Source organism: Pseudomyrmex gracilis, unplaced genomic scaffold (assembly GCF_002006095.1).
Source record: "Pseudomyrmex gracilis isolate BER0280 unplaced genomic scaffold, ASM200609v1 scaffold_11, whole genome shotgun sequence".
In the NCBI taxonomy this organism is placed as follows: domain Eukaryota; kingdom Metazoa; phylum Arthropoda; class Insecta; order Hymenoptera; family Formicidae; genus Pseudomyrmex; species Pseudomyrmex gracilis.
This window is the reverse complement of record NW_018020595.1, coordinates 784028-811413: the sequence shown is the minus strand read 5'-3', so window position 1 is coordinate 811413 and position 27386 is coordinate 784028. Positions and strand designations below refer to the sequence as shown.

General features: G+C 38.0%; 1 protein-coding gene across 1 annotated transcript; it reads left to right on the top strand.

Moving 5' to 3' along the window:
- The first annotated feature begins 430 nt into the window (after positions 1-430).
- On the top strand, positions 431-27386 carry LOC109863607 (potassium voltage-gated channel subfamily H member 8). Its single transcript, XM_020443920.1, has 16 exons — positions 431-603; positions 2381-2493; positions 12347-12580; positions 14829-14960; positions 15283-15410; positions 15965-16193; positions 18574-18737; positions 19373-19586; positions 20161-20340; positions 20603-20802; positions 20951-21200; positions 21469-21725; positions 22175-22326; positions 23302-23473; positions 23905-24277; positions 24425-27386. The coding sequence occupies exons 2-16, from the start codon at positions 2418-2420 to the stop codon at positions 24493-24495; spliced, it is 2832 nt and encodes a 943-aa protein (XP_020299509.1). The 5' UTR covers positions 431-603; positions 2381-2417; the 3' UTR covers positions 24496-27386.

Below are 27386 nucleotides of genomic sequence, written 5' to 3'. Positions count from 1 at the left end.
TATCAGAGAATCCACTTGATTTGAAAAAAAAATCCGAGTGTCAAACTGCCGACTGTGGAGTAATGATCGTATCAGATTTTTGAGACACGCGCATGCGCGCGCTCACCGAGGGGATGATAAGCGCGCGCTCACGCACGCACAACCCCCACAGCGGTTGGCGACGGCGAACGCACGGCGAGCCGAGCGGGGTGTCGCGGGGTGTGCACAGTTATCGGTGGTACGTGGTCGGCGGCGGTGGCGGTGTTTCACCTGTACGTGTGTCGGGCGTGCGCGCGCGGCTGTGTACGCGAGTGTGTGTTAACCTCCCTACGTTTTACCACATGTTGCGCTCGGTCGGGCGAGGGGCGCAAGTCAGCCAGGAGCCCGGGCCATCAGGATAAAATCTCTCCCCTCGGCTCGGTCAGTTACGCGATCGCAAGCGAACGACTCGCACACGGTTGGCGTGCGCCTCGAGCTGTGCCACCGCTGCTCACCGTGGTTGTCGATTCAGTGTTGCGCCGAGTGCATCGAACCGACAGACGAGAGCACGGGGTTGTTTCTTCTTAATCAAAGAGGGATTCGAGAGAGATCGGCGTCGACCGACACACGATTGACAAGGTCGCGGTATGTATCGTGAGAAAAAGAATCCGTTTCCAGTTCCGAGTTCCTGCGCGTCTACGCGCGCGTCGCGAAGGAACGCAGGAACTCGGAAATGTATATGTACATATTCCTCACATTATTCGAGAGCTTTTCCATCTTTTAGATACACAATTGTGTGAAAAAAAAATTATTTGCCGTTTGAAGAACGATAATATTGTAATGTTTTTTTCTAAGTTAACTAAAATTGAGCGAGTCTAAAAAAGACCGATTTTTAAAAAAATTGTCAAATAAGATATTTTTTGTTTAAACTGCACCATGTATAATGCACATCGTCTATACATTCTTGCGAAATAGTGCTGGCTCTTTCGCGAGTTCGCAAACAACCTGTTGGCGAACGAAAACCATCTTGGAACGGGAAGAACAAGTGGTCCTTATGTTGTCGTAACGTCGTAGTATTTGCATGAAATAAAATAGTATTATTTCGGTGGAAGCAATCCAAACAGATTAAAATCCTTCGTTCTTTACCTTTCAAACGGCGAGTTTATCAGGATCACATTTTTGTTTTTTTTTCTTTTTCCAGAAGAGAAATAAAAACGGTTTTCATAAAGAAAACTTCAAACAATTCATCTTATTAAACGATGCCTGCGGTTGATCTGCGTCGCGGCGTTGAGAGCAAAAAATTGTAAAAGCCACACAGAGAGAGAGAGAGAGAGATCTCAAAGTTTGTTCTCGAATCATTAAAGAGCATGTATAAGATTCGTACGCACGAAGCGCGCGAGACTAGAATAATTTATGCCACACGCGTATTGCGAAGAGTAATACCGAGATTAGCGCATAGAATTTCTATTATCGGCAAATTGGAAGATTTAATACACACACACACATACGCTTATAAATATTTATCGCGTGTGTCAAACGCGACGTGTGTGACGTATCCGTTTCGCATTAAATTACACACACAAACGCGCGAAACTTGCAGCAATATCTGCTTTATAACGTAGGTATGCGATAAAAAAAAAAAAACAATAAAAACCCAACGCACAATAAAAAAAAACGCACGCTCTACTAATGAAAACTTTGCTTGTGCGGCGCCGCGTTTAAATTATTTTATTTGTTGTGTAAAAACAGAGTGTAATCGGAATGTGTGTGTCATTATTTCGCCAATTTTTCGCAATGGCAATTTTTCGAGATGCATCTTCTTTCTCTGCGAAATTAACGCTCTCGTAATTATGCGCGTGACTTCAGAGTACGTGTGTGCATGTCTGTGTGTGTGTGTGTGTGTGTACATGTTTCTCTCTCTGTTTCCCAAATAAAACTTATAAATTACCTCATTAAATACACGAATATGCAACACAGAATAACGAGAGCGTGCGACTAATTTGCATATATATTCCGAGGTATGCAAGACGACGCAGTGGTATAACCCAGTTATTCGCGGACGGTCAATGATTTCTCGGCCACGGGAAAATAGAAACGATTGGATTAGTTCCAGAAAGTAACTAAAATCGCATAGAATCGGAACGAACAGGGGGGCGCGTTTACAATGGCACTTTGTCCAGCAATACCGAGATCTCCGAATGACGTTGACTTACGGAATTCTCCAATGAATCGTGCGTAAATACATTTCCGTAAACACGTTAGATACGTCGGCGTTAGACGTGACGGTGGAATTTAGCGCGTGACTTTGTTCGTAATTCGAGAACTTTATTAGAACTCGTAATAAAATGTTGTTTTACGATTTGAGAAAAAATATTATGTATAATGTTGCCTTACAAAGTTTGTGTATGTAAAAATTTTGCAGGTTTCTGCGCTTATAACAGCGCGGTGGATCAATTACAATGCCGGTCAGGAAGGGTCTTCTTGCTCCGCAAAACACGTTTTTGGATACCATTGCGACTCGTTTCGATGGAACACGTGAGTCTATCTTTGTTATTTTTTTGTAACTAATCTCTTCTTGATTGTTTTTTAGCACTTTAAAAATGAACCGTGGGTCTCGCTCTGACGCATTTTATTTGTCCTTAAAAAAATTGTTTAAAATTTTTTCAAAATTTCTTCTTTCAAGAATCAACTAATATGTATTGTTGTTTATTTAACGAAAAAAAAACAGTTTTACATAATTTATTTTTAATAAGTTTTAAAGAGCATTTAAAAAAAAAAAATCTCCATAGGTTCAGAATTGAAGTTAATATGCTTTATTTCTTTAATCACTGCATGCACTTGTAAAGTCAATCAAATTGCGCCCACAAGATTGATAAGATGAAATTGTGTTGATATTTATTGGCTGTTCTTTTATCGATTTCTATTCTTCGTGTCAAGCAATTTCGAATCTTCTAAATCTACAATTGTAAATGATTAGAAAAATACTTTTTTCGTGAAGCTACTTTAAAGTAAAATAAAACGGAGTATAAAAAAGAACGCAAAGAACGCCGTTACGCGTTTCGTTCTTTTTCGATTAATCGTTAGCCCCATACGAGAGGATTAACGCTCCCCTAAGCGTCGCTCTGCGAGTTGCTAGGGTGACGAAGAACGCTATTAAAACTTCGGTAACCCTTTTACGCGAATTTCTCCCTTTGTCGCTTCAAACATATATCCTGTGTTTCGTGACGAAAACGGGGACGTTGATACAAATATCCGAACTTGTTCGTTGTAATCGTCGGAGATACTCTTCGCATGTGTTTCCTAAACAGCACGCCAGAATGAACGCGTTTAATTTCGTGTCTCATCCGTTAATGTTCATTACGCGTTTAACCGCGCCTAATATCCCTGTATCACACAGTTTCTCTTAACGGCTCGACGCGTGCATCAGCATTAACCGCGGAGACATAAACGATACGCGACACACAGGAATATTGTCAAGCAAACGTGATGTTGTAGCATTATTTATGTAATAATGAATATCTCGCGCCGGTGTGCGCGCAAATTAATCAAAAAGCAACTTTTCGATTCCTCAAGAAATTTCTGTAATATTTTCGAGAGAAACAAAATTCTGTATTTTCTTTTTTTTTTAATTAAATTAAAAAAGCCACATTGAGCCAATGCTGAATTTTAGGTGTATAAATATGCTCTATTGAAATTTTCTTCTTTTGAATTTAGTTTTAACTTTATAGAGCCTATATTACAACATCTTATCTTCTGTGTTATCTTTTGTTATTTTTTTTTTTTTCAATTTTCACAAACTTGAAGGAAGCTGAAACGTGAAAGATGAACTTGTCCAATACGTCGGAGAGACGTGCGTATAAAATTTCAAAAAAACATGTTTTGTAGTCTACAAGTGAAAATTAAAAAAGAGCAAAAGGAGATAATACAAGATAAGATAAGATATAGTGGTATAGGCTTCACATGGTTAAAATAAAATTAAAAAAAGAGAAAGAAGAAAAAAATAAAGCATATCTATATAAATTTGTTAATAAAGAAAACTAATCTTTCTGAAAGTATTTTTGTATATCTATTAATGGTGTCCGATATAGGACATTTCCGCAAGCACCGCGCATTCGTCTATATTCCATCCCCCGCAGTCCGAGAGAATCTTTCTATAATTATCGTAATATAAAGTTGGTTAACACCTTAACTATCGTGTGGGTCGAGTTGTATCAGTACCGACGTGAAGTTTGGTCTCCCGATCCTACGAGGGAATTTAATTACGAGAAGTAGGCGACGGATCACGTCGTCATCTTAAGCGAGTTACAGTCGGAGTTGCATCTCTAATAGATATCGGCGTTGTAGTTTTTCCCCCGCGGTATCCCGAAGAGAAACGTCGAAGTCTTCTTCGACGTTTCCGTTGATAGAGTCGCGTGTTTAACATATTCAATTTATACAGTTTAATTTGATACTTTGATCAACAGTTTCTGCCATGCTAATTTATTCGTTTTTCTTCATTACATTTACACGTCCCTCTTTTTTGTCAGGTAAATTTCCTTTTTTTTTTTTTTTTAATCTTCTTCACCTAGTTATTGCCAAAATTACTTTTTTAAGCCTTTTTTTGCATTTTTTTCGTTTTCTGTTTCAATAATTGACTCTGTGCCATGCGTCGAAGTGTTCTAACGGCGTTGTGCTTAGAATAAGAATAGTTCTGTGTGCACACAGTCAGACTGTCGCCTAAGAAAACCCCCATGTTTCACCGCGCTTGCCAACCCCGTGTATTTCACCACGTCTGCTAGCAAGCATATAGAATATTAATTCGACATCGGCGCCACGAGAATCGATTCCGTTTTCAAAGCGTGTGTATACTTTCGTTCTTAATCCTATGAGGTTCGTACGGAAGAATATCCTGCTGCTCGGAAATGTCATGTTTGATGTGTTAGTGACATTGTATACTTATATTTATCTGTTATAATTCAATAATTCCAAAAAACGTCAGGAGCACATTTTTCTCTGTGACAGCTCAATATGTGTGTACGTTTGTATTGCTTGTGACACATTTTTTAGAAAGCCATGTTGAAGATATTTTTTGTATAACCGTGTTTTTTTACCGTAGTTTTGATCTGGTACAAAAATATAGCAAGTAATTTCTGTTTTATTTTATCAATACAAACACACACATATTTAGTCGATGTGCGCGTTTATATTTTTGAGTTCTGTTCATTAAAGATTTACAAAGCCTTTTTATCAAACATTCATCGTCCGATCTTTTGCATTTTGTAAGTTATTCTCGTAATTCTAAAATGTCTGATTTTTTGAAGGAAAAAGACTCCACAAATTTTTATATAAAATATAAATCTATATTTGTTATCAAGAATGTGTTTAAATGTTGCTAGCGATACGTATGCCAGCTATTTTAAGAAAGTAATTTGTACTTTGCAACCAATGGTAGATCTCATAGTGTCCGACCTAACAGAGAAGGGAGCCATTAAGAGACAAAATAATTTATATTGTTTTCAAATCATTTGAGTTACGTTCTGTCTTTATGTTTGTGAATTTGTGATCAGGTTTTTACTTATTTATATATATACATATGTATATCGTCATAAATAAATTCTTTTTTTTTTCACAAAAATACACGTATAATAATAACGATTTTATATTGAATAAAATATTGAATAAAAAATTGAACATAAAATTTTAATTGCGATCGCACGTTACACAATCCTTATTATAAAAAATAGGTACAATCGCCGAAGTCGATGCAATTGTATTATATTGAGTTCAGTGAACAAACTTCTTGAGCGCGATAACGTTTCGATTTAAATATTGCTCGGCAAAATTGCACGAACGAATTCGAACATCATAAAGGAGATAGACGTCGCCGCAAACGGCGAGCGCCAATATCTCTGGACAGTTTCCAACTTCCAGTTGCATACGAGTCAGGCCGGGTCGTATCCGTTCTGAATCGCTACATCCGCCACTACCGTTTGTCTATACGTACGGAGAGATGCGCTCCCAACGCAAATTTCAAACCGCGTATTATCATCGCGTGTATCGAGATCTGTCTCTCTTATACAAACGTACATACGCGCGCGTAACATTGTCACGTACGGATAAGTTTGTTGGTGTATCGTATCAAAGTGTAACACATTATATTAATTACTGCAACAAGTTACGTGTATATCTCGAGAGATGAGTAAAAATAATGTGAATATTTAAACGACATCGCCGGTGACATTTGAAGAGTTCGGCTGGAATCCGTGCTGGAGTATATGTTAATCAAAATTACGAAGTCGTATTATCGGGAGTATATTAATCACTACATCGAGGAAACTGTGTGTAAATAGCGTTTCGTGACGAAACTCGCGGGAGGTTTAGTTTCGGGAAATTGCAATGTAATTACTTTTGCAACGGAAATATTGATGCCATTGCTAATCCATTGTGTACAGCCGCGTTATATATATCGCGCTAATGTATTAGTTTCCAATGATTCTGCGTTGGACAAAAATTCGCTGTAGGCAGATGGAAGAGAGCGGCGTATAATGAGCAATACAGGAGATATCGATCCAAGGGACGGGAATAATGATGATTACTAAATATGGATAACTCGCGTATCTTATCGTAAATAATAACGTGTATGACGCAGATAGATAACGATAGAATGATACACACACCTCTATCTGCATTTTGCTACTCGTGCAATATCAGGGAGTACGTATACAGGGTGAGTCTGATAAAACATTCATTACGTTTTTCTCGAAAACGTATAAGAAGAGATAGAAGAAGACGTCTATTATCAAAATTGTAGGACAAGCAGAAGGATTTTAGCGTAAAACTCCTTAGTGTTTGGTTTTCGCATCAACAATAAGAAAAAAATCACAGAAAAATAAAAAATCAATTTTCTATTACATAAGATAGTAAGTAAATGTAGATTTAGTTTAATTAAAGGTAAATAGTATTTGAATTTAGATTTTTATTTAAAATTAATAATCACATATTTTTCATGAAATAACGATGATTTGGAAAACGTACGGCATACAAATCAGCCGCTTACGTAGTACAGCATTTTATCAGCACTCATTGTGAATCATTAACATATTAAAAACTTCTTAATTAGAGTAAAACATTTTGAAAACAATTTGTTTACTTGTAACAACAAGAATATTCGTTTTATCGACGTGATCTGTATCAATTGTACGATACATTACTGGAAATGTGAATATCATCTCATTTTGGAATAAATAAACGAGGCGAGAGCTCAACGAAATGTTTCCAAACAAGTGGATCGGTAAAGGTGACTCTGTATTATCTCTGATAAAAGAGTTTATTTTCAACGTTCGTACAAGAGTTTAGATTTCAGTTTTCATTTTGACGTATAATTTTGTTGATATTCCGACAACGGTTGAATCATCGAAAGATACAAAAGTTATTAAATTCAACGAGTGACTAAAAAGTAGCTGTTACTATTTAAAAAGAACATTTTTTAATTGTTTGCTTGAAAAGCAGACACTTACAGTCATCAAACTATGTATGTGCTTCTACGTGTCCTACAATTTTGATAATGAACGTCTTTTCCTAACAGCTCCCGAAAAAAATGAATGTTTTATCAGACTCACCCTTTACATACAAGCCAACTTGACTGATAGGCCAAGGATAAATGTTTGTTCATGTACTTAACATTGAAAAACAGACAAATTTAATTCAATTCTACAAATTATTTGTTAATAATTGTTATTGCCGTTTAATGTTGTTATCGTTTTAATAACGTTTTATTACGTAACGAATTATCTCTCGAAGTCGAATTGTTCTTTACTAATGAAACACGCATTCTTTTATGCAGTTACAGAGATATATGGTTTCTTTTTTATTTACGATTTTTTTTCACATTATTACGCCGGAAAAAAAACGAAAGTAAAATGATAATATGTGGTTTTGGCAAACGAATCGATTCCCAAGTAAATCTTCCACAAGAGAGAATTCTCACGAAATATATTGAACGATAATCAAGGGACAAAGTTACACGGAATCCTCATGGGTCTCATGCTTTTCAAGGTTAATCTCTCGATATCCGCGTTGTCAAGTAGACATTATAATGCAAAAAGTTAGCTATTTCTCTCGTATGGAAAAGGCCAAGAGGTGATGTTCACTAAATTATGAAAATGAAATAAAAGAGCAAACATTGATATATAGTTTTTAATTACAAAAAGATGTACATTGTTACCAGAATTTTTTTTAAGTAAATGTTAACATCTATGTGGGCGTTTCTCCTTTTTTGTTTTAAATCTCTACAGAGAAAGTTTAATATTTTAACAGTAGAGGTAGTATAAAAATCATGAGATGTGAGAGAGAGTCTTTGCAAAAAAAAGAAGAAATAATTATATATATTTTTAAATTTATTTTAATTAATTAAAAAATATATTTTTTTATATACATCATTAAACAATACTAGCTTTGCTATTTGCTAAAAAACTATTATTATAAATCACATAATATTAACAAAACCTTGTATTTATGCTGTTTACAAGAAAAAAGATTTTCTATTATTTTTTTCCGTTGGCTTTTCTTCTGCACGAATGCGCACACGTCCATCATCGTATTGTTTAAATTTTTATCATGTAGTACAGGCGAGTAAAACAATCGCACTTTATGTTTGAGAGATCACGGTACGGTAATGAAAAATGAAATTGATTTAAACTGCGATACACAAAATTGAACGCGAAGAGATACGACCAAAGCCGAAGATCCGTCGTTTCTCCGCGGCAAAAATTCTTGAATTTTTTTCAAAGCACGACGCAGATCTTTTAATGCTCAGAATAAATATTATTCCGACCGCACCGTCAGTATTAAAATTTCTGTAAGGGGCAGTGAATTAGATTACAATACTGATGACGTATTTCCAAGCAGCTTATTACAGTGTGTCAAGAGCAACATAATTCCGCTATCCAAATCAACGCCACGCGTTTTGTGTACATATATATACATATTCGCATTGTGATCAACACCTGTAACGTGCATTGTCTGTCTCGTTGCGCTCGGAGAGATGCAACGTGAAACACCAGATAGTCCTCCGCCTCGGCGGGTCAATAACCGTTCGCGTGATATCATAGAAACTGTACACTGTAATATCGACCCCCGTTGGCCGCGCTTGATAGCGCATTTTAACTTCGCAAGAATATCGCGCGAAATATTGCAAACTCGAAAATGAATATCGGTTCAGGTTGAGATCGCTTGCGCGCGACGAACAAAACCCTCATTTAATTGCGTCTCCTCGGCCGCGACTGTGTCATCCTTATCAATGTGTGACGAACGTCAAGTTTAAATCTCCAATAAAAGCGACGGAGAGAGACTCACTTGTGAGTCACGCCGTGAGTTGTGACGCGGCACATCTCATATCCCTAATTTTGCGGGAATTAACGTATGGAAATTTTGTCAAGACAAGTCCATGCGCGCGATGTAAAAATACCTGATAAGAGGTCTATGTAAAATTATCCTTTCAAACGTTCTCTTTGTTTGCAGTTGACTTGGAACTAAATCCGCGAAACGTGACAAAATTTGCGAGGTCATCGGATACTTGTATTTACATATTCGTATATTTACATACACATCACGTGGTGTCTCCGTAATGATCAGTGATGACCGTGATAATCGGATTAAATATTGATGCCGTTGTGTTCAAAACGACACTTCGTGTTGTAACGTAACGTTGTTGCATAATATTTGATCAGAAAATCGGGAATACGTATTATCCGTGGATAAACCGCGTGGAAATAAACGGAAGAACGTGACTGACCGTAGTAGACAAAATCGACGAGCAACGTGTATCAAACGCGTAGATGGTCGCGTGATGTTCTCTCTCTCTGTTTTCACGCTAATTCACCATAACTAGCTTGCAATCGTAGATTTAATTAGATTCGCGTGTGGGCGATCATAGAAACTAATAATACACCATAAAAGTGTATTAGATCGTTTGCTACGTACAAGCGTGCGTGCTTTGATAATAAATTGATGAGAAATAAATTAAATTGAAAACTATATATTCGATTAGCAGCAGGAGCTGCGACGATTTAAATCAAGTATTAAGTGGGTTGTGAAATAATCGTCATCAAAAGCCAATTATTTTACAATGTACGGCAATTATTTTATAATCTGCTCTCCACATTAAAGATAAATTAAATCGCACGTTTCTTTGTGTCGCCGACAATTTTGCGGGCGCACGCGTAATCACGTGCATAAAAAACTTAAACAGTTTAAAAATTTCCTTTTGAAACGAAATTTATTTTACCGCGGTCCCTTTAAATCATAACACGCTGCGAGTTGAAATTCGAGACTTCCGGCGAATGGAAGTCCATCGAACTGATAGATGCAAACCATTATTGTACGTGGGCAATTCCAAACTGCAAATCGCACAAATTTCCGCGTAATTGCCCAAATTCCTCTTTAAATGCGCGAAATGTAATTTGATGAGGAAGCTTTTTGCAGCTTTGCGCTATATTTAAACGCAAACTGGCCGACTTTTCGTTCTTTCTGAAAGGAGGAGAGAAGGAGGATGAAATATAGAAAAATCTCGTACTTTTTTCAAAGTAGTTAAATACTTGTCTTGTCATCTTTGGAAAAAACATTCAACGATCGGATTACACGCGGAGAGAAAATCGTCGCGTTGTTCGATTTTACAGTTCGCGGTCTAAAATTAATTTCGAGAGACATCGGTTTGTGATCGATATGTACTTCAAGACGCGCCGCAAATAGAAGACCTTCGAGTGATAAAGAGACGGGCCGATTAACACTTTAATGCAAAATAATTAGTCATTTCATTTGATCCGCCGTCGTTTCCGTCGGTGTAACTTACGTAATTTGCTCGGGAGTTCAAGAAACCCCTCGGGATCTTCGTAATTATTTGGCGTTCGCCACCTCTCTCCCCGGAGCCTCCGCAGACCAAGTTACACGCGGAACGACTTTTCTTCGTGCGATTCGTTCCGCCCATCCGCCGTCGAGAGAGTTCTCGATCGATTTCTTTCGACTTATAATCGCTAAACTTGTAGAACTAGCGTACCTTTGATTTCCTATTTGTACTTTTTTTTTTTTTTTAAAGATCCATCTGCAGAGTTTGTAAGAAACGTGCAAGAGAGAATTACGTAAGTGTCACTACTTGCGTTACCGATAACCGAAATGTTGATGAGACGCGTCGAAGGGAGAAGCGTTTGCACAGCTGATTATATTCCAGTTCGTCAGACAGCGGCTTTGTCAATGATTCTGACGTCACTTCAGTCTCTAAGGGTTAAAAGCGACTCTATTTTTTTTTTTTTTTTTAACCGATCGTGCACTCGCCCTTGAGATTCTTTCCTGATTTCTTCTTTATCTTTTCCAGTCGTCGCGCATCGCTCTTCTTTCTTTCTCTCCTCTCCGTCTACGAAGATTGAGCGTATCTAATATTTCCGTCATGTTGCATCTTACTAGACGCTAAATTTCATTGTGTTCTCAGAAACGCGGCGAACGAGCGTTTTATATACGGGAGATGTGTTTAAATTAATACACAAAACGGCACGAGAGAGCGAAACGAGTCTCCTCGGGCATGAACTTTGTTATAGTGAAACGAAGTCGTATTTCTTGTGTAAACGTGGAGATTGCAGATCCGGAGAAACTTCCGTCAGTTAGCTTGCTCGAAAAGACGACGAAGACAACGACGACGCGACTCCTGTCGCGAAACGTCCGATACGAGGATCAGAATCTGTGTGTCTCTTTTACTCGTGTGCCGTAATAAAGAGCTTTATGCTCGTTTAATCCTTAATATCGACGCAAGATGCACATCCCGTGTATACACTTCTTTGTCAGCTTTTGTGATTTGATCCGCGACTACTAGGAGGACGCATCCAAAAATGGCACTGCGTCGTTTGATGTTTACCCGATGTGAAAAATAGAAATTAGTACGACTAGGATGGGAAATGTTAGAGCGAAGGGTTGCCGGTTAAAAATATGTCTCTTAAAGGAAAGCCGCGTGCTTCCTCGGGGAGGGCGTCGTGAAAATGTCAGATTTTCAGATACGCACTAGTAGTTTACGCTTAAACGGCGCAGGTAAATATATTTCTAGAACGGAAAAGAGGTCGCGTTGAGCGCAAAAAAAATATGTAAAATCGAATGAAAGGTGCGCGGCTACTGTGTGTGTGTGTGTTCTCGTGATACGCGTTGTGACGTCAAAGAAAACTTTATGCAACAAATTACGAACGTATGATCACGCAAGAATCAAGTTGCTTCGATATTTTCTTTGCACGTTGTAACAGCGGGAATTATTTTTATTACAGCACCGTCAATTGAAATGTTCCCAAAGCAAGTAACGTTTAATATTGACGATGCGCAGATTTGTCGCAGTCGCGATTAATCCCTTAAAAAACGTATATTTTTTTGCTCGCAGATAGCAACTTCGTACTGGGGAACGCGCAGGTTCCGTCGCTTTATCCGATCGTCTATTGTTCCGATGGATTCTGCGAGTTGACAGGATTTGCGCGAGCGCAAATCATGCAGAAAAGTTGCGCTTGCAAGTTTCTCTACGGCCCGGAAACGAAGGAGGAAGAAAAGGCAATGATCGACAAGAGCCTCGAGAGCAAGACGGAATTGAAAATGGAGGTTGTTTTCTATAAGAAGAGTGGTAAGATTCTCTTAAACATTCAATGACGAGGTATTTCTAAGCATTAAACCACCTACGCCATAAAAAGTCTACGGTATATTAAATACAGAATGATCTGAAACATTCCTCTTTCACGAAACAAAAATAATAGCGGGATTTAATGTGAGAATATATATGGTAATAAACGTTACGCAATAACAAAGACTCTGATAGCTTTATTGAGCGGTTATATATAATAACGTGCAATATATATATATATATGTATGTATGTATGTATATATTTATTTTGTTCGGATGTAACACCTGGCTTACAAAATAATTAGTATGCGAGAATTACGCGGTTATTTTATTTTAATGAATTAATAATATATTCAAATATTTAATACAAAAAGCCGAAAGAAATCAGAGAGCTTCAGCGCCGCACGTCCGAGTTGTTCCGATTCTCGATTCAAATTTAAATTGAAATCTTCGATCAATAATCCGTCGTCAAGACAACTCTTCTGTCTTTTTTTTTTTAATATATGAACATTCATATTATTCATACCGAGCAGTCAATATATACATACATACACACATATATACGTATATAAACGGTCTTAGTTCATGGAAAGTCTCTGTTTAATTTTTTCCATTTTTAATCAGAAATTAAATTAATATTAAAATCGTATTTTTTGACCGGCAGTCAATATTGACTCGAATTTTCTACGTTGGGGAGAGAGCGATATTAAAAAAAAAAATAAAATATTTTTTAAGAAAACTTATCGCGCGGAACTAAATGAAGCAATCACGCGGTTCCGCCTTCAACTTTGGCGGTTTTCATTTTTTTTTCTTTTTCTTGCGCAACGAGAAAAATTAACTTGCGGTAATGTTAACCGAGATTTTTTCCGCCATCTACTTTGACCCAGAATTTATTTCTTAGTTGACGGGACAGCGAAGTTATTTTTATTTTTATTTTTTATTTTTTTTTATTAAGCGCGCATAATTATGTACACGAATGTCGGCTAATTGTCAACTTACAAACTTGCGTACTTACAATTCGCTGTTGCATACATTAAAACAAAAAACACTTCGTAATTTCCGTAATTTTTTTTTTTAATATTTTTAAAAGATTACATTATTATCGTGAATCGTTTACTTTATAACAAGATTCGTGTGTGTGTATGTGTGTGTTCGTAAATACTACGTCCACACGTAAATATAAGAAAATTCCAAACATACTTTGATAAAACTTTAGTGGCAAAAGATATATCATCATACATAAAAGATCAACAGAGAATGACGACGAGGAATCTCCTTTCTATATACAATGATGTTTCTTCTTTTATAGGCCACACCGCGATACAATTCTATCGTTCCGAGAAGCGCAAATTTAATAAGACCAAAGTTTTGTTGTACATCCGTATTTACACACAGTAATAGAATAAACGAGGTGCGATTAGCTGTCCACCACAATAGTAGTGACCGTCTTGGCAGTTTCGCGAATGTTTTCCATTCTGTGGTAACGTAGTAACAAGCCACGGAATGTCGTCGCAGCTTCGCCTTGTATCACATTTTCCGTGAGCCAGAAGTGAATGTCGGAATGCAACCCTTTAGCCACGGCTCTTTCCTTCGTTCTCCGAGCAGCCCCGAGGCGGTCGAGCTGCGCGCGGAAACAAGACAAATCCGTCAGTTCCTTCGCTCCGTTGTCAGTGCGGAATTACCAACAACGCGAATAACTACATATCTATTGTGTGTCTTCTTTGTGCGCGTTTATGTTATATGTATCACACGATGTGGACAAACTCTATCGGAGTTCACTGCGAAAACAAAGCCCGGTTCTTAGTTCAGTCTTACATTACCCGACCAGGTCAGCTTGGCCACTTGAAAATTCGTGTGTGCGGTCAGCCTATTTGTTTTTAATTTCGTTATGGAAGTATATATTTGATTTAAAACAAAGTTGTAGCTTAAAATGAAAATATTGAATAATCGTTAATAATGGCCGATATTAGAATTAACAATATACATAAAAAAAACATTATTAAATTTTATTTTGCATTTTTATTGCTCTTTCGCGAGACCGAATACTTGTCTTCGGCTAAAACGCAGCGTTATTTTGATGCCAGCGTTGTTGAGTAAGTTCCTAAACGGAACCTGATGCTTCTAATGAGGGCATTTATCCCAAAGCTTCGAGCGGTGGTTTTAGCGCAAATGCAAACTCCATCTTACAACTCTTACGTGTATCGTATTTCCACCTTTTCCTCTATACGCACGGTCGTGTCTTCGTTCGCAGGAACTCCGTTCAATTGCCTACTCGACATCGTTCCGATAAAAAACGAGAAGAGTGAAGTCGTTCTGTTTCTGGCCTCGCACAAAGATATCACGTTCACGAAGAATGTTCAGCTCTACGAGTTACACGACAGTGGTGAGTTCTCCGACCGCTCTTTGCGTGTTAAAGACGCGCGCTCGGGTGATTGAATTTTAATGAGAACATGATATGTTTTCTTGACGTCGTGTCGAAACTACTACACGACCGTAATCGTATATAGTTTGTTCCCGAAATGTCAGTTACTTATTGTTAAATTTAACTTTGAGTTAAACACGAGATAGAGAGAGAAAAGACGAAAATACCTATTTGCGTTATTTATGATTAATATATCTCGCTCTATAATTTGTTACTTTCCCGGAACTTTGATACCGATTTTGCATAATCTCTGATCCAATAATGGCGTAATTTGCAATTCCAGACTCGAGTGACAATATCGACCCTGAGGCACCGCCTTCCAGCTATGAGAGGAGAAGAAGTCGCGCCGTCCTTTACCAACTGTCAGGCCACTACAAGCAGGACAATAAGCACAAAATTAAGCTAAATAATGTAAGGTTATTTACTTTATTTACAACATTGTCTCGTAAAGAATAACATGAGAACACAATGATGAGAAGCTTAACTCTAATTCTAAACCTTAGGGTCTTTTTTGCCCGGCACTCTTCAAAAATAATTTATGTAAATTGTTTTTTAATTGACACTTGAACAAAATGTCAGAAGTTTTGCAAAATTTTTTAAAAATCAAACAAAATGCATCGGATCCAATTAAGATTAAACTATAACGAACACTCATAAAGATACGTTATATAAAATATGTTGTTTATTAATTTAGAGAAGAAGAAACTTGTCCTCACGTAATTATTTATTTTCTTTTTGTGTCGTAAATATCTTTTCAAGTTTAATTTTGTCTTCGAAGTTAAATGATGCAAATAAAACCTTTCCAAACTTACATCAAAGATTTTTTTCAACACGATGAAAGCAGCGAGAGAGCTTCGGTATATTATTGCGATCGTCAGAAGAAAGAGAGAAAAAGAGAAATAAGTGTGTGGGTCTGTAGACTACAAGGACAAAAAAAACTCCTCCTGTTATATTGCATATTTTAGACGCTTCTGCATTCTACCGCGCCGCCCTTGCCGGAATACAAAACCACCGCAATCAAAAAATCGCAGTTTATCCTCAGTCATTACGGCGGCTTCAAATCCTGCTGGGACTGGCTAATTCTCATCGCGACCTTTTACGTGGCAATAATCGTTCCGTATAATGCGAGCTTCATCAACACCGATAGGCCTACCATGGTCAGCGACGTTGTCGTCGAAGCGCTCTTCATTATCGGTGAGTATCCTCCTCCTTCAATTTCGTCCAACGTGCCATTTAATCCTCCGTGTTTATCCCTTCGACATGTAGCGATAAACTTCTCACCTAATCCCGTTGGATTATTTCATCGGGTAAACGTAAATCCGTTACTTGAAAAATGATATAAAGATCACAATGGGTTTCCCTGATATACATTGACAAAATAAAAAAATTGCAAAATGAATATATATATAATGTAATAACGTATAGAAGAACTAGAGCGTTCGATAAATGTTCTGACAAGCAATCGCGGACAAAAAACGTATCTCTAAATCTTATTATTCCCATTTAGCAAGATGTGGGTTATTTTCGATCTTTCGGAATAATGTTCTCGAATGAACGGTAAAAGTCCCTTTCATTGGTAACACGTGAAGCTTGTTAAGCTGAAACTGTATGTAAGAAAACTTATTGGTCGTCCCATTCTCCTCTTTATCACGATAACGGATGGCTTCCATTCACCTTTCGTGGCAGTTTTCTTTAAGCCAGGAACACGTACGACATATATATATATATATTTTTTTTTTCATGCGTATTAGTAATTGATTTACATCGTGATGTAACGTCTAATCGTAAGAGGAGCACTCGCGACATGATTCCTTTCACATCAAGTTTCACGATAAATGATCTTCGAAACTAGGTGACTTGGTAATGCTCGCAACAGAGAAAAAGAGAAAATCGCACAGCCAATTTACGTAAATTCATTTTTAGTTATGCAAAAGAAAGTGCTTGAACTTTTTGATAATGGAAAGTTTCCGACCCGAACGAAAAGATGGTCAAACGTATTAAATTACAGAAAGGATTATAAAAAAATGATGAGAAAAAATATTCAATTTTGTTTGCTCGGGAAAAAAAACGTTTTATCTACATTTTTACTACATTATTACGTTATAATCATCTTTCATTGTAATATTTAATACTTTAATCGTGCACGCGCGCGCGCCGTGTAACACAGTTATCGTTAAATGTCCGATTTCAATTCCGAAAACGTTAATGTACACATTTGTGCGGTTATATTGTTTATTGCGGAGATATATTGTTGCAAACCTTGATATGGATAAACAACAAATATTTTCGATATTTGGTAATTATTTTTAATTTCGCTGTATAGAATTGCTTCGTCATGAGAGCTAACGACGTTAATAAATTTCGCATTAAAAGTTATTCGCGTTATAAATTGAAATAAACTTTTCATTTTTCCACCTACGCGAACGTAACCGCAAAATATCTCAATAGCGGAATTCGTTAGCAAGTTTTATTCTGTTGTGATTAATTGGAGAAGAAAAAGTGACTGTGTAAACGTCAATACACATATATATATATATATATATATTCCACGTATAAAAATATATCAGCTATGGTATCCTGCACTGGGTATACTGTGTACCTGTATCTGTAACTTTCGAACGAGATTAGTTTTGGATAAGTGGGCGCGCGGAACGCAAAATTTCACGGCTGAAATGCAATTTGCAAACGGGATTAAAAGGCATTCACGGCACAAAGCCGAGGTTCTGCTCGCAGCTGCGTGATATGTTTCGCGCGCGCGTGCGGGAAACTCGACGGGACAACAAGTATCAGGAAAGCCCGTTTCCTCTCTTCGGTCGAGGAGGGTTTAGTTAGTAGACGGTGATGCAAACAGATTCCGCATTTCCATCTGCTATCGCAATCACGATTATTGTCACGCCGGGCAGGAAACAATATCAATTGTTGTCGACGGGAAAGTATTAATTGATTGCTCCGAACGTTAGTTTGGGCGAGCGTATCAAACATCGTCAGAATATTATGGGATTCGTTCAGCAAGATTTATTGCTATTAATAAGAGAAATAATAAGTGTTGTGATAGCACCGGAGTGTGATAAGACGTTCCCGCACGGAATGCGAGAAGTCTGAGCTCGACTCTTGGCAAAGGTGATTTTTTCGCAATGGGTTTTCTTCCGAATTGAATCACAAGGGGAGTAAGAAGGGTGTTTCTATATACGAGATGCAAATCGAGCATTCAATATAGAGAGATAACCACTTTGCATAATCACTAACGTGGTGAAGACCGTGTAGTAAGGGCAGAAACGTTTGATTACATCATTATAGTGAGATATATTATGCAGATTGCAATTTCATCATCTTATTTGCTCGAATTGACCTGTCGTTATTTTAATTTCGATGAAAGTTTTTTTTTGAATTAAATTTATAAATTGAATTAAATTATAATAATAAATCATAATAAAAGTTTTTTATAGACAAAGATGCCAATCTAAAATACAAAATCTTTTTTTCATATTTCGAATAAATTAATTGGTTTTTTTTTTTCAATTCTGAGAATTTTGTTTGATCGTTGCGTCACACACTCTGATGTTCTTCTCTCCAGACATCGTGTTGAACTTCAGAACAACCTATGTAAGCAGAAAAGGCGAAGTCGTCAGCAATAGCAAAAGCATCGCTGTAAATTACGTGAAAGGCTGGTTCATCGTTGACCTTGTTGCGGCATTGCCGTTTGATTTTCTTTATGCTTCGGATGTTTACAGCGGCGAGGTCAGTATCTTTACTTTACAAATAGATTTTCTCATAACCTCCGGCGAAGAAGTAAGCGTAAACTCGAACTTAAGACTTGAGAGAGTCTGACGGACGTTTCCGCTTGCAAAATGAGAAATACGCGATCTCCCCTCGAGGAGATTAACATTGAAAATTTACGGCGAGTTTTTCAACATTTTTAATCGAGACTCTTCTCTTTCCCGCGCGCGTTTCGACGGCTTAGAGATTGATAGCGTTTTCGACCGCGTTGCGAGTTGAATTGCTCCCGGAGCGATTAACGACGTCAATTTGGCAAATCGACCAATCATATTGCTTCGGTTTACCGAAGTGACGTCATTAATCACTCCGGGAGCAATTCGACTCCCGTCGAAAACGCTTAAAGTGTGGAAAGATGTTCGCAAAATCTCTCCGAGAGATCTAAATCGGATTACTCGAAATTTAAGCTAATTAAATTGTTCTGTGATTAATAGAAAATCGATTGCACGCAATGAGCTTAGGAAATTAATAGGGGAGGTTGCTGAGTTCAAGTTTAAGCGTATGAAATATATTTTCACACAAAATGGCTTCAGTTTTTTTTTTTTTTTTTTTTTTACAAACTCAGCAAAACGACATACTTATTTCAACGAATGTTCCAGGAATCGGCGCACAGCAATATTCATTTAGTGAAGCTCACGAGATTGTTGAGACTCGCTCGTCTGTTACAAAAAATGGACAGATATTCGCAATACAGCGCGGTGATTTTAACGATGCTCATGCTTTTTTTCATTCTGGTGGCGCATTGGCTTGCTTGTATCTGGTTCGTCATCGCCGAGAAGGAAAGACTGCGAAACGACAAGGATTGGGAATTGGGTGAGTTCTTCGAGAAGCACAATTTGTATGCAAAGTAATACGTGCAGTTTCATTCTCTCTCTCGCTCTCTCTCTCTCTCTCTCTTTTGGAACATTTTGTAAGTCACACTCCATATCTGAGAGCTAGATTTTCACAAAGCTACTTCTTCACAATAACCAGACGTATATATACATGTATATGTGTGTGCACAGAGAAAACAATCTGAAGGTAGTTTTCGTGATCTGCAAGAATCGTGATATCTATCTCAAGAGAGGACATTCTACGTAGAAACTGTTGCGCACATGGAAAACGTATAGAAGAGATATTCTATCAGAGAATACAATCTAAGAGATAAGATTTACAGACATTATTTGCCAATGTTATTAAGAAATTGGTTCGACCAGCAGAGACGAAAAGTAGAAATGTCTATTTTGTCATTAAATAACTAGCCGTGATTTTTCTTAACCTTGGAAAAGTACACAACTAGAAACACAAACAAAGAGAGAGAGAGAGAGAGAGAGAGAGAGAGAGAGAGAGAGAAAGAAAAAGCGAGAAATGAAGTAGTGGAAATTTTCTTTAATATTTGTTCTTTCAGGTTGGATACACGCTCTGGCTGATAAATTGAAAATATCTGTGCAAAACGTCACGCACACAGAGAGCTACATAACGGCATTATATTTCACTTGTAGTAGTTTAACTTCCGTAGGTTTTGGAAATGTTTCGGCGAACACGTTTACGGAAAAGTTCTTCTCTATTTGCACGATGCTGATTGGCGGTAAGTTTCGGCGCGGAACAGTGTAATCGACGCGTTACTCTGTGACAAAGTATCGAGTTCGGTCGATTTATATATTTTTACGTTTTTGTGTATGTGTGCGTGTGTGATATTCACACGGCATATAAAACATTAATCAATAGTTAATTTTTTTGTGATATTGATTTCGCGGCAAAGTAAATTAAATTAATCAATCGCGTTCCATGAATTCAATGTTGTGCTCGATGTGATTACATATATTTCTCACGTGCAATTTGCGTTGCAGCTCTCATGCACGCCGCGGTATTCGGTAACGTCACCGCGATCATTCAGAGAATGTATTCCAGAAGATCTCTGTATCAGACCAAGTTACGAGATCTGAAAGATTTTCTAGTCCTGCATCAAATCCCGGAAGAACTCAAGCAACGGATGCAGGATTACTTTCAAACCATGTGGTCGTTAAATCACGGTATTGACGTGCATCGGGTAAGACTACTCTCTTTCGCCTGGTTTTCAATTAAATTATCGAATCTTGTTTCTGCGTAAATCTCGCACGACGAGAGAATAGTGTGAATTAACAATTGCGACGGGCGTTCGTCGCGATAAAAACAAAATGTGTGACTCTCCTGTGCAGACCCTTAAACAATTCCCGGAGGAACTACGGGGAGACGTTTCGATGCATCTTCATCGTGAGATTCTGAGTTTGCCCATCTTCGAGTCCGCCTCACAGGGATGTTTGAAGTTACTCTCGTTACATATCAGAAACAACTTTTGCGCCCCCGGTGAATTTCTCATCCACAAAGGCGACGCTCTCTCGTACATCTATTATCTATGCAACGGATCCATGGAGGTCGTGCAGAACGGCATGGTGGTCGCAATTTTAGGTAAACCATAAACGCAAATCAATATCCGCGTTTACATAATTAATTTGCTTCATAATGGACGACCGGCCGCTGCCGGTGTACCGCAAAATTTATTCGCGACAAACGTTTGAATCTGACAAGCTTTGCGCGCTCGATGATTTAAAACAGTTTTCGATCCTTACACAAGTTTAATACACCGCATCGAGGCAATTAATGTGTGTGTGTGTGTGTGTGTGTGCGTGTGTGTGCGAAATTTCTGATGCGGTGTGATTTTTTGTATTTTTCAAAGGGAAGGGTGATTTGGTGGGTTGCGATATAAACGTTCATCTGCAAAATAACGGAGGGGGCATAACGGGTTCCGGTTCGATCGACGTCATTGTAAAATCCAGCTGCGACGTCAAAGCGCTAACTTACTGCGATTTGAAGTGCATACATATACAAGGTTTAATCGAGGTGCTCCGACTCTATCCCGAGTTTCAGCATGAGTTTGCGAACGATATACAACACGATCTTACGTACAACTTGCGCGAGGGATACGAGGCAGAGGTAAATTAGTTTTATGTACTTTTCCGCGAGAAAGAAAATTGTTTTCTTCTTCACTCTAAAGGCACCGAGTTCGTTCCGGTTACTTTAAACAAAACAAAAAATAAACAAACAAACATATATATATATATATAAAACATACATATATAGAATCCTTTGCGATTATGAATGTTTAATGTGATATTTTATTTTAAATTTTACACACGTGCGCTCAAAAAAAAAAACAAGTTTTTATAGTATCTGAAAAAGTTCTGGTCTGATTCGGGATTTACATTTACATATTTATTTTATACAGTTTTTGCATATTTATTTATTTTTTCATCATCTTTTTAATAAATTTGTACGCTCTAATGAATATATACGCACTTTACATACATTGAAAAAGACAATAATTTTATTGAGGATTCTTTTATTTGACGACCGAATTTACCGGTCTTCTTTCTACATTTTAGCAGGAATCCGATATAAATGGACCGTCATTGATATTGCCATCCATCAGCGAGGACGACGAGAACGCCGCCGAAGAGGGTGAGACTTCCCCTTTAACTTCACCTCCAAACAAATCACCACTTCACAATTCGAGCCCGCGTCACGCAAAATTCAGGTAAGATATCATTATTGTATAAATATGTAAAACAGCATCGGCAAAATACATAATTTCTCTCATAACATATAAAAAAAGAAAAAAACATATACACACAAAAGAGAGCGGGAATACATTAAACGCATAATGGGAAAAGTAAAAATTGCTACGACCAAATGCAAAAGCGAGAGATAATGGACGAAAAAAAAAAAGAAAATATGCGAACAAAAGAAAAAAGGGTCCAATCTTGTGGTTTCCGAACTAATTCTCTCCCACTTTTTGCAATTAAACATTTTTTGTTTCTCTATTTTTGCAGAAAAACATAATATTGTTCTATTGTTGTTGAACATTTTTATCTGACACGCAACATTTTTATTTCTTTCATTTTTTTATTTTTTTAATTTTTATTTTTTATTAATACAAAAATGTCTGTTCCATGTGCCACGCGTAATTGTGCGTAAGAAAAAACTATTGTTTCTCTTGTGTTTCTCTTGTTGCATGGTAATTTGTTTTTCTTTTCTTATTACAAAAGTGCAAACACACGTGTATATTATTCTAATGTAAATTCAAGAATCGCACACAAAGTTTGTAAGCAGCACGGACGGGCTCTCTCTCTCTCTTCATATCGATTAGTGGTGTAAAGTAACGGCGAGAGAAACGAAAGAAAAACATCGCGACATACCAGAGACTCCTCACTCGCAATTTATCCTTTTCTGAGGAAAAATACCTTCTTAGTTATACCGTAACACGATTTTCCGCTCGGAAGACTCTCAAGCATCCGAAATCTCGTTCAATCTCTGACTTCGGTTGCGACGGTATATCTATATTGATCGGTGGTAATCCATTTTCGCGCGTATTTCTCTTGTTGTAAAATTCTCGCGTCGCGATTTTCCAATGTCGCGTTTTCTCACCGAGAAAGAGAGAGAGAGAGAGAGAAAGTTCTCAATATTCTGCAGATAGAGTAACAAAAAAGTTTAATACCGTTCGGAATACCAGGGACGATTACAGAGAAGGAAGACGAGCGAACAAGGTGGTGCTGCTGCGAGGAGGGAGGGCAGCGCAGGTGGTTGTGCAGGAATCTATGGAGGAGCACATCCTCGGATCGGTCGAGAAACTCGATAATCAGTTCTCCACGCTGCACCAGGACGTGGCGACGCTCAGTTCGGAGGTACTTTATGCAGATGTACTTTACAACATCGAGCTGATAACTCAATAGTTTTGATCCCTCGACTTTCTCGTGACTTTGACACAAGTTTCGTAAAAGTTCTTGGGATAATAAAAAAACAAAAAACAAACAAGAACTTCAGACTGACGCTTCAGACTATATATACAATGAATTATCTGATATAGATTATTTTTATCCAAATAGAGCCAAACGCTGGTTTTTGTGCGTAAACATTTTTATTCTCTCAACCTGCAAAGGTGGTTATGCGTTTCAACCTTAAGTATTAAATGAGCAAAAGAAAACTAATGAAAATCTAAACAAATCTAATTAAAAAAATTATACATACGTATGTAAACATGAAATAGATATAAGTATAACTTGAGAGAAAGGGAGAGAGAAAAAAGAAGACGAAATGACCCGTATTGGGTCGACAGGTGCGCAACGCTCTTCAGGCATTGCGGATACTCGCCTGCTCGCCCCAGAGCAATCCGAACCTGCCGACTCCGACGGCGAGCCGCGGTAGCGAGATCCTGGCCAGGAGTTCATCCCATCCGCCCGGCGCCGTCTGCTGGAATCCGCCGACGAGGGACGCGTCGACGCAGACGGACTGGGACCTGTTCGAGTCGTGGGTACGCGCGAACCCACGCAGAGTCCTGACGATTCTCGGGCTCGATCCGGACGTCGTCCTCACGCTGTCACCGCCGTCGCCCACTCCGTCGCCGTCCTCGCCTCCGCCACCGCCGTACGAACCTTTATCGCCTATGGCAGGTTCGCCGCAACAATCGCCCTCGCGATCTCCGACGACAGGTAATTACGTCCCCGAGCATCTTACGAACCCGAGAAAGAGGTGGTAGACACGCTGACAGCGCGAAATCGAGAAACAACGCGTGATTTATTAACACACGGCGGCTTTTAATACGGACCGACCAAAAACAAAAACCATTTTCATTTCAGTTCGAAAGAGGAGTGCTCTCCTGGGTAAGATACACATAACACGCGGCAGAAGAGCGTTTCTCATGGAATAAAAGAATATTTGCCCTGCAATTTTTCTTTCACGAAATACTCATGCGACACGGGAGAGAGATACATCTCATCATGTGAAAGGAAGATAAAACTCGTCGGCGATTTCACGGACACGTGTTTGCCTGATGGAAATTTTCCGTCGTCGGGAAAACACTCCCTTGTGAAAAGATCTTTCCCGTTACAGGAACCTTGGTAACAACCCTCCATATATGAAGGAGGGATGTGTATTCCCAATGCGCGGTGATCGCGTAGCTGGCTCGGTTTTCCACAAGAAGAGACTTTGTAGAAAAGATTTTCCATTTTTTTTTTTTTCCCCGGAACTTCTTTTTCGGAAGTTCAGATCTATCATATCGTGCGTAATCCGCGGACACGGGTTATTCCATATCGGTGAAAGGTGTGCGTCTTTTCGCATCCTTGCACAGAACAATCTCAGTGCGTACACGCAGGTTTACTACTCATACAACTATACGTAGCGATTAAATAATAAGACTGAATTTTTTTACATTTCTTGCGGGCGCGCCATTTATTAGCACAAACTGATACTGTGCGTATCTATACAGGGTGTATCGAAAACCGAATGTTAGAATCACTTTCTTTCTCTTTACTTTTCACTGTACCATACGCTGTATGACAGTTTTCGATACTCCCTGTAACACACTAAATGTATTGTTTTGTACATTTATGTCGATAAAACTTCATTGATTGAATCTATTTATTTATTCGTCTCCTTCTAACGTGTAAATTCATCGTTATCTCTCTCGCAAACTCTCTAATGTCTGTCTATTATTAAGTATAGAACGTGTATCATTTTCTGTAAGAAGATGATGTATCTTAATTAAGTTCTCTGTAGTTGAATTCGCGCTTACCTGACTCACAGCGACGTAACTGTAAGGATATCGGTCTTCGCTAACGTTAATTAAGTTGTATGCCACCCCCTCCGCTAAAAGGGAGGCCTCTCCGACTCTGCGCGGCTTTGTCGCACGTGAGGTAGTTTCGTGAAATATGTCACAAAAACCATAGGATTATTCACACAGAAGTTAGAAATTAACAATACATAATAATATAATGTGCACAACACATGTCACCGTACACGTCCAGTCTAGAGAATATTCGTTAATATTTGTTAAGTATAGATGTACAGAGTTTAGTAATTAAACACACTTCGCGAGATGCGGAAGGGGGAACAATGGCAAAGTGACGCGGCGCTGAAAACGACGCGAAATATGAAAGTTATTTCGCCTCGTGTGACATCCGACGATTCGAATCCAACACAACTGTATCGGAAATAATATCTATCTATTTCATAAACTTGTTAGAATCAATTAGGCGTGTAGAGAAAGCGACCATAGATAAAGCGACCTGAAAATATGTAAATATATGTGAATACGTTGTTGAAAAAAAAAATGTGATAAGAGAGTGAGAGAGAGAGAGAGAGAGAAAAAAAAGAGAAAAGCACGGCTTTGGCCATGCACAACTATCTTCATTCGAATATCCGTCGTTATTTGTGAAAAATTGCCGCTGTATGACGCACAAAACTCAATCTCGGGATTTGTTTTTTTTTTTTTTGGCAACGCGAATCTCGATTTTCGTTTCGTTGTTAAATATCAACTTTCGAATGTATATAGATATACTTTTCGATATCTTTAATTTACAATCAATATTGAATAATCAATTACACGAGATCACATTTGTGGAAAAAAAAGACCAATGAGACCTAAACCACGTACGGGCAATTTTTTTTCGTCGCGTACGGTAATTTTACCATAACGTTTTTCAAAACCCCTCGCGGATACATTGTTGTAATAATAAATGTGTTTCATTTGTTTTCCACGGTTTTCTCACCGCCGCGCGGTTACTTTACCGCGCGGCGAAAAACTTGTTCGTGTTCTGGACCTAATTGAGCTATTTGTCAGACAAACATATCCATCGGAATTTATTTAAAATCCTTTAATCGAATTAAACTTTATTGCAAACGTGTCGCTGTTACATACAAAAGCGCGATAACGCGCACATTTTCACAAATATCGTTGGAACGAGAAAATTTGCTGTGTTTTATAAATATATCTCATATATTTTTTTTATTACTGTTTCTATAATATGCTCCTTGCGCGCGCATTATTAATTCAAAGCTCTGAGTGTAACTATAATGTCAATGTCTAAGTGAAAACTAATCGAATATGCGTAACACACTCTCTTCACACGCGATTTTTACTATAAAATACTTACTACCTTTTACACTTCTCACTGCGAAACGAAAACTTAAACTCTATCGGATTCTCTACGTCGTAATAAGATCGATAAGTACAAATATAATGGAACAACTTTCTTTCTAATTATCCGCTCGAAAACAGGCAGTACGTTTGCTTAAAAGTATCGTTAAGATTAATATATATATATATATTATATATTCCGATTCTCTAGTCGATTGTAAACAAGATCGAACAAAGTGTTACACGCGGCACTGATGCTGTTCAAGTTGATCATGTTTATCGGTAGATCATTTTTCTTTTTTTTTTTCAGCAAAAGAGGTTGCACTTCTACACACAGAGAGAACAAGGAGTGCGAAAATAGATATTAAAATATTCCCGCTATTCTACCTCCGTCTCTTTAAAGGAAAAATTTATTAATAGGACTGAACGTTTCTCTAACGGCAATAATGTAATGGAGTTCATTATAATGATATATCGAGATAGTTCATGCCGCAGGAATGCAAATATCAAAAGAGAGAGAGAGAGAGAAAAAGCGATATAAATTTTTATAAAATATCTATACTCTCTTACATATGCACACGTGCGTTCTGTCGTAGTAAGAGGTTGATGCAGAAGTACGCGCGCAATATAACTAAAGTGTACGAAACACGCCTCGAGATAATTTTAAAATTCGTGTTTTTCAA

Bases quoted from the DNA above. Each gene is read 5' to 3' on its own strand.
- LOC109863607 (XM_020443920.1), top strand. From the start codon at position 2,418: ATGCCGGTCAGGAAGGGTCTTCTTGCTCCGCAAAACACGTTTTTGGAT. The intron at 19,587-20,160 runs GTGAGTTCTTCG...TTGTTCTTTCAG, and splicing joins CGACAAGGATTGGGAATTGG to GTTGGATACACGCTCTGGCT. The intron at 24,278-24,424 runs GTAATTACGTCC...TTTTCATTTCAG, and splicing joins CTCGCGATCTCCGACGACAG to TTCGAAAGAGGAGTGCTCTC.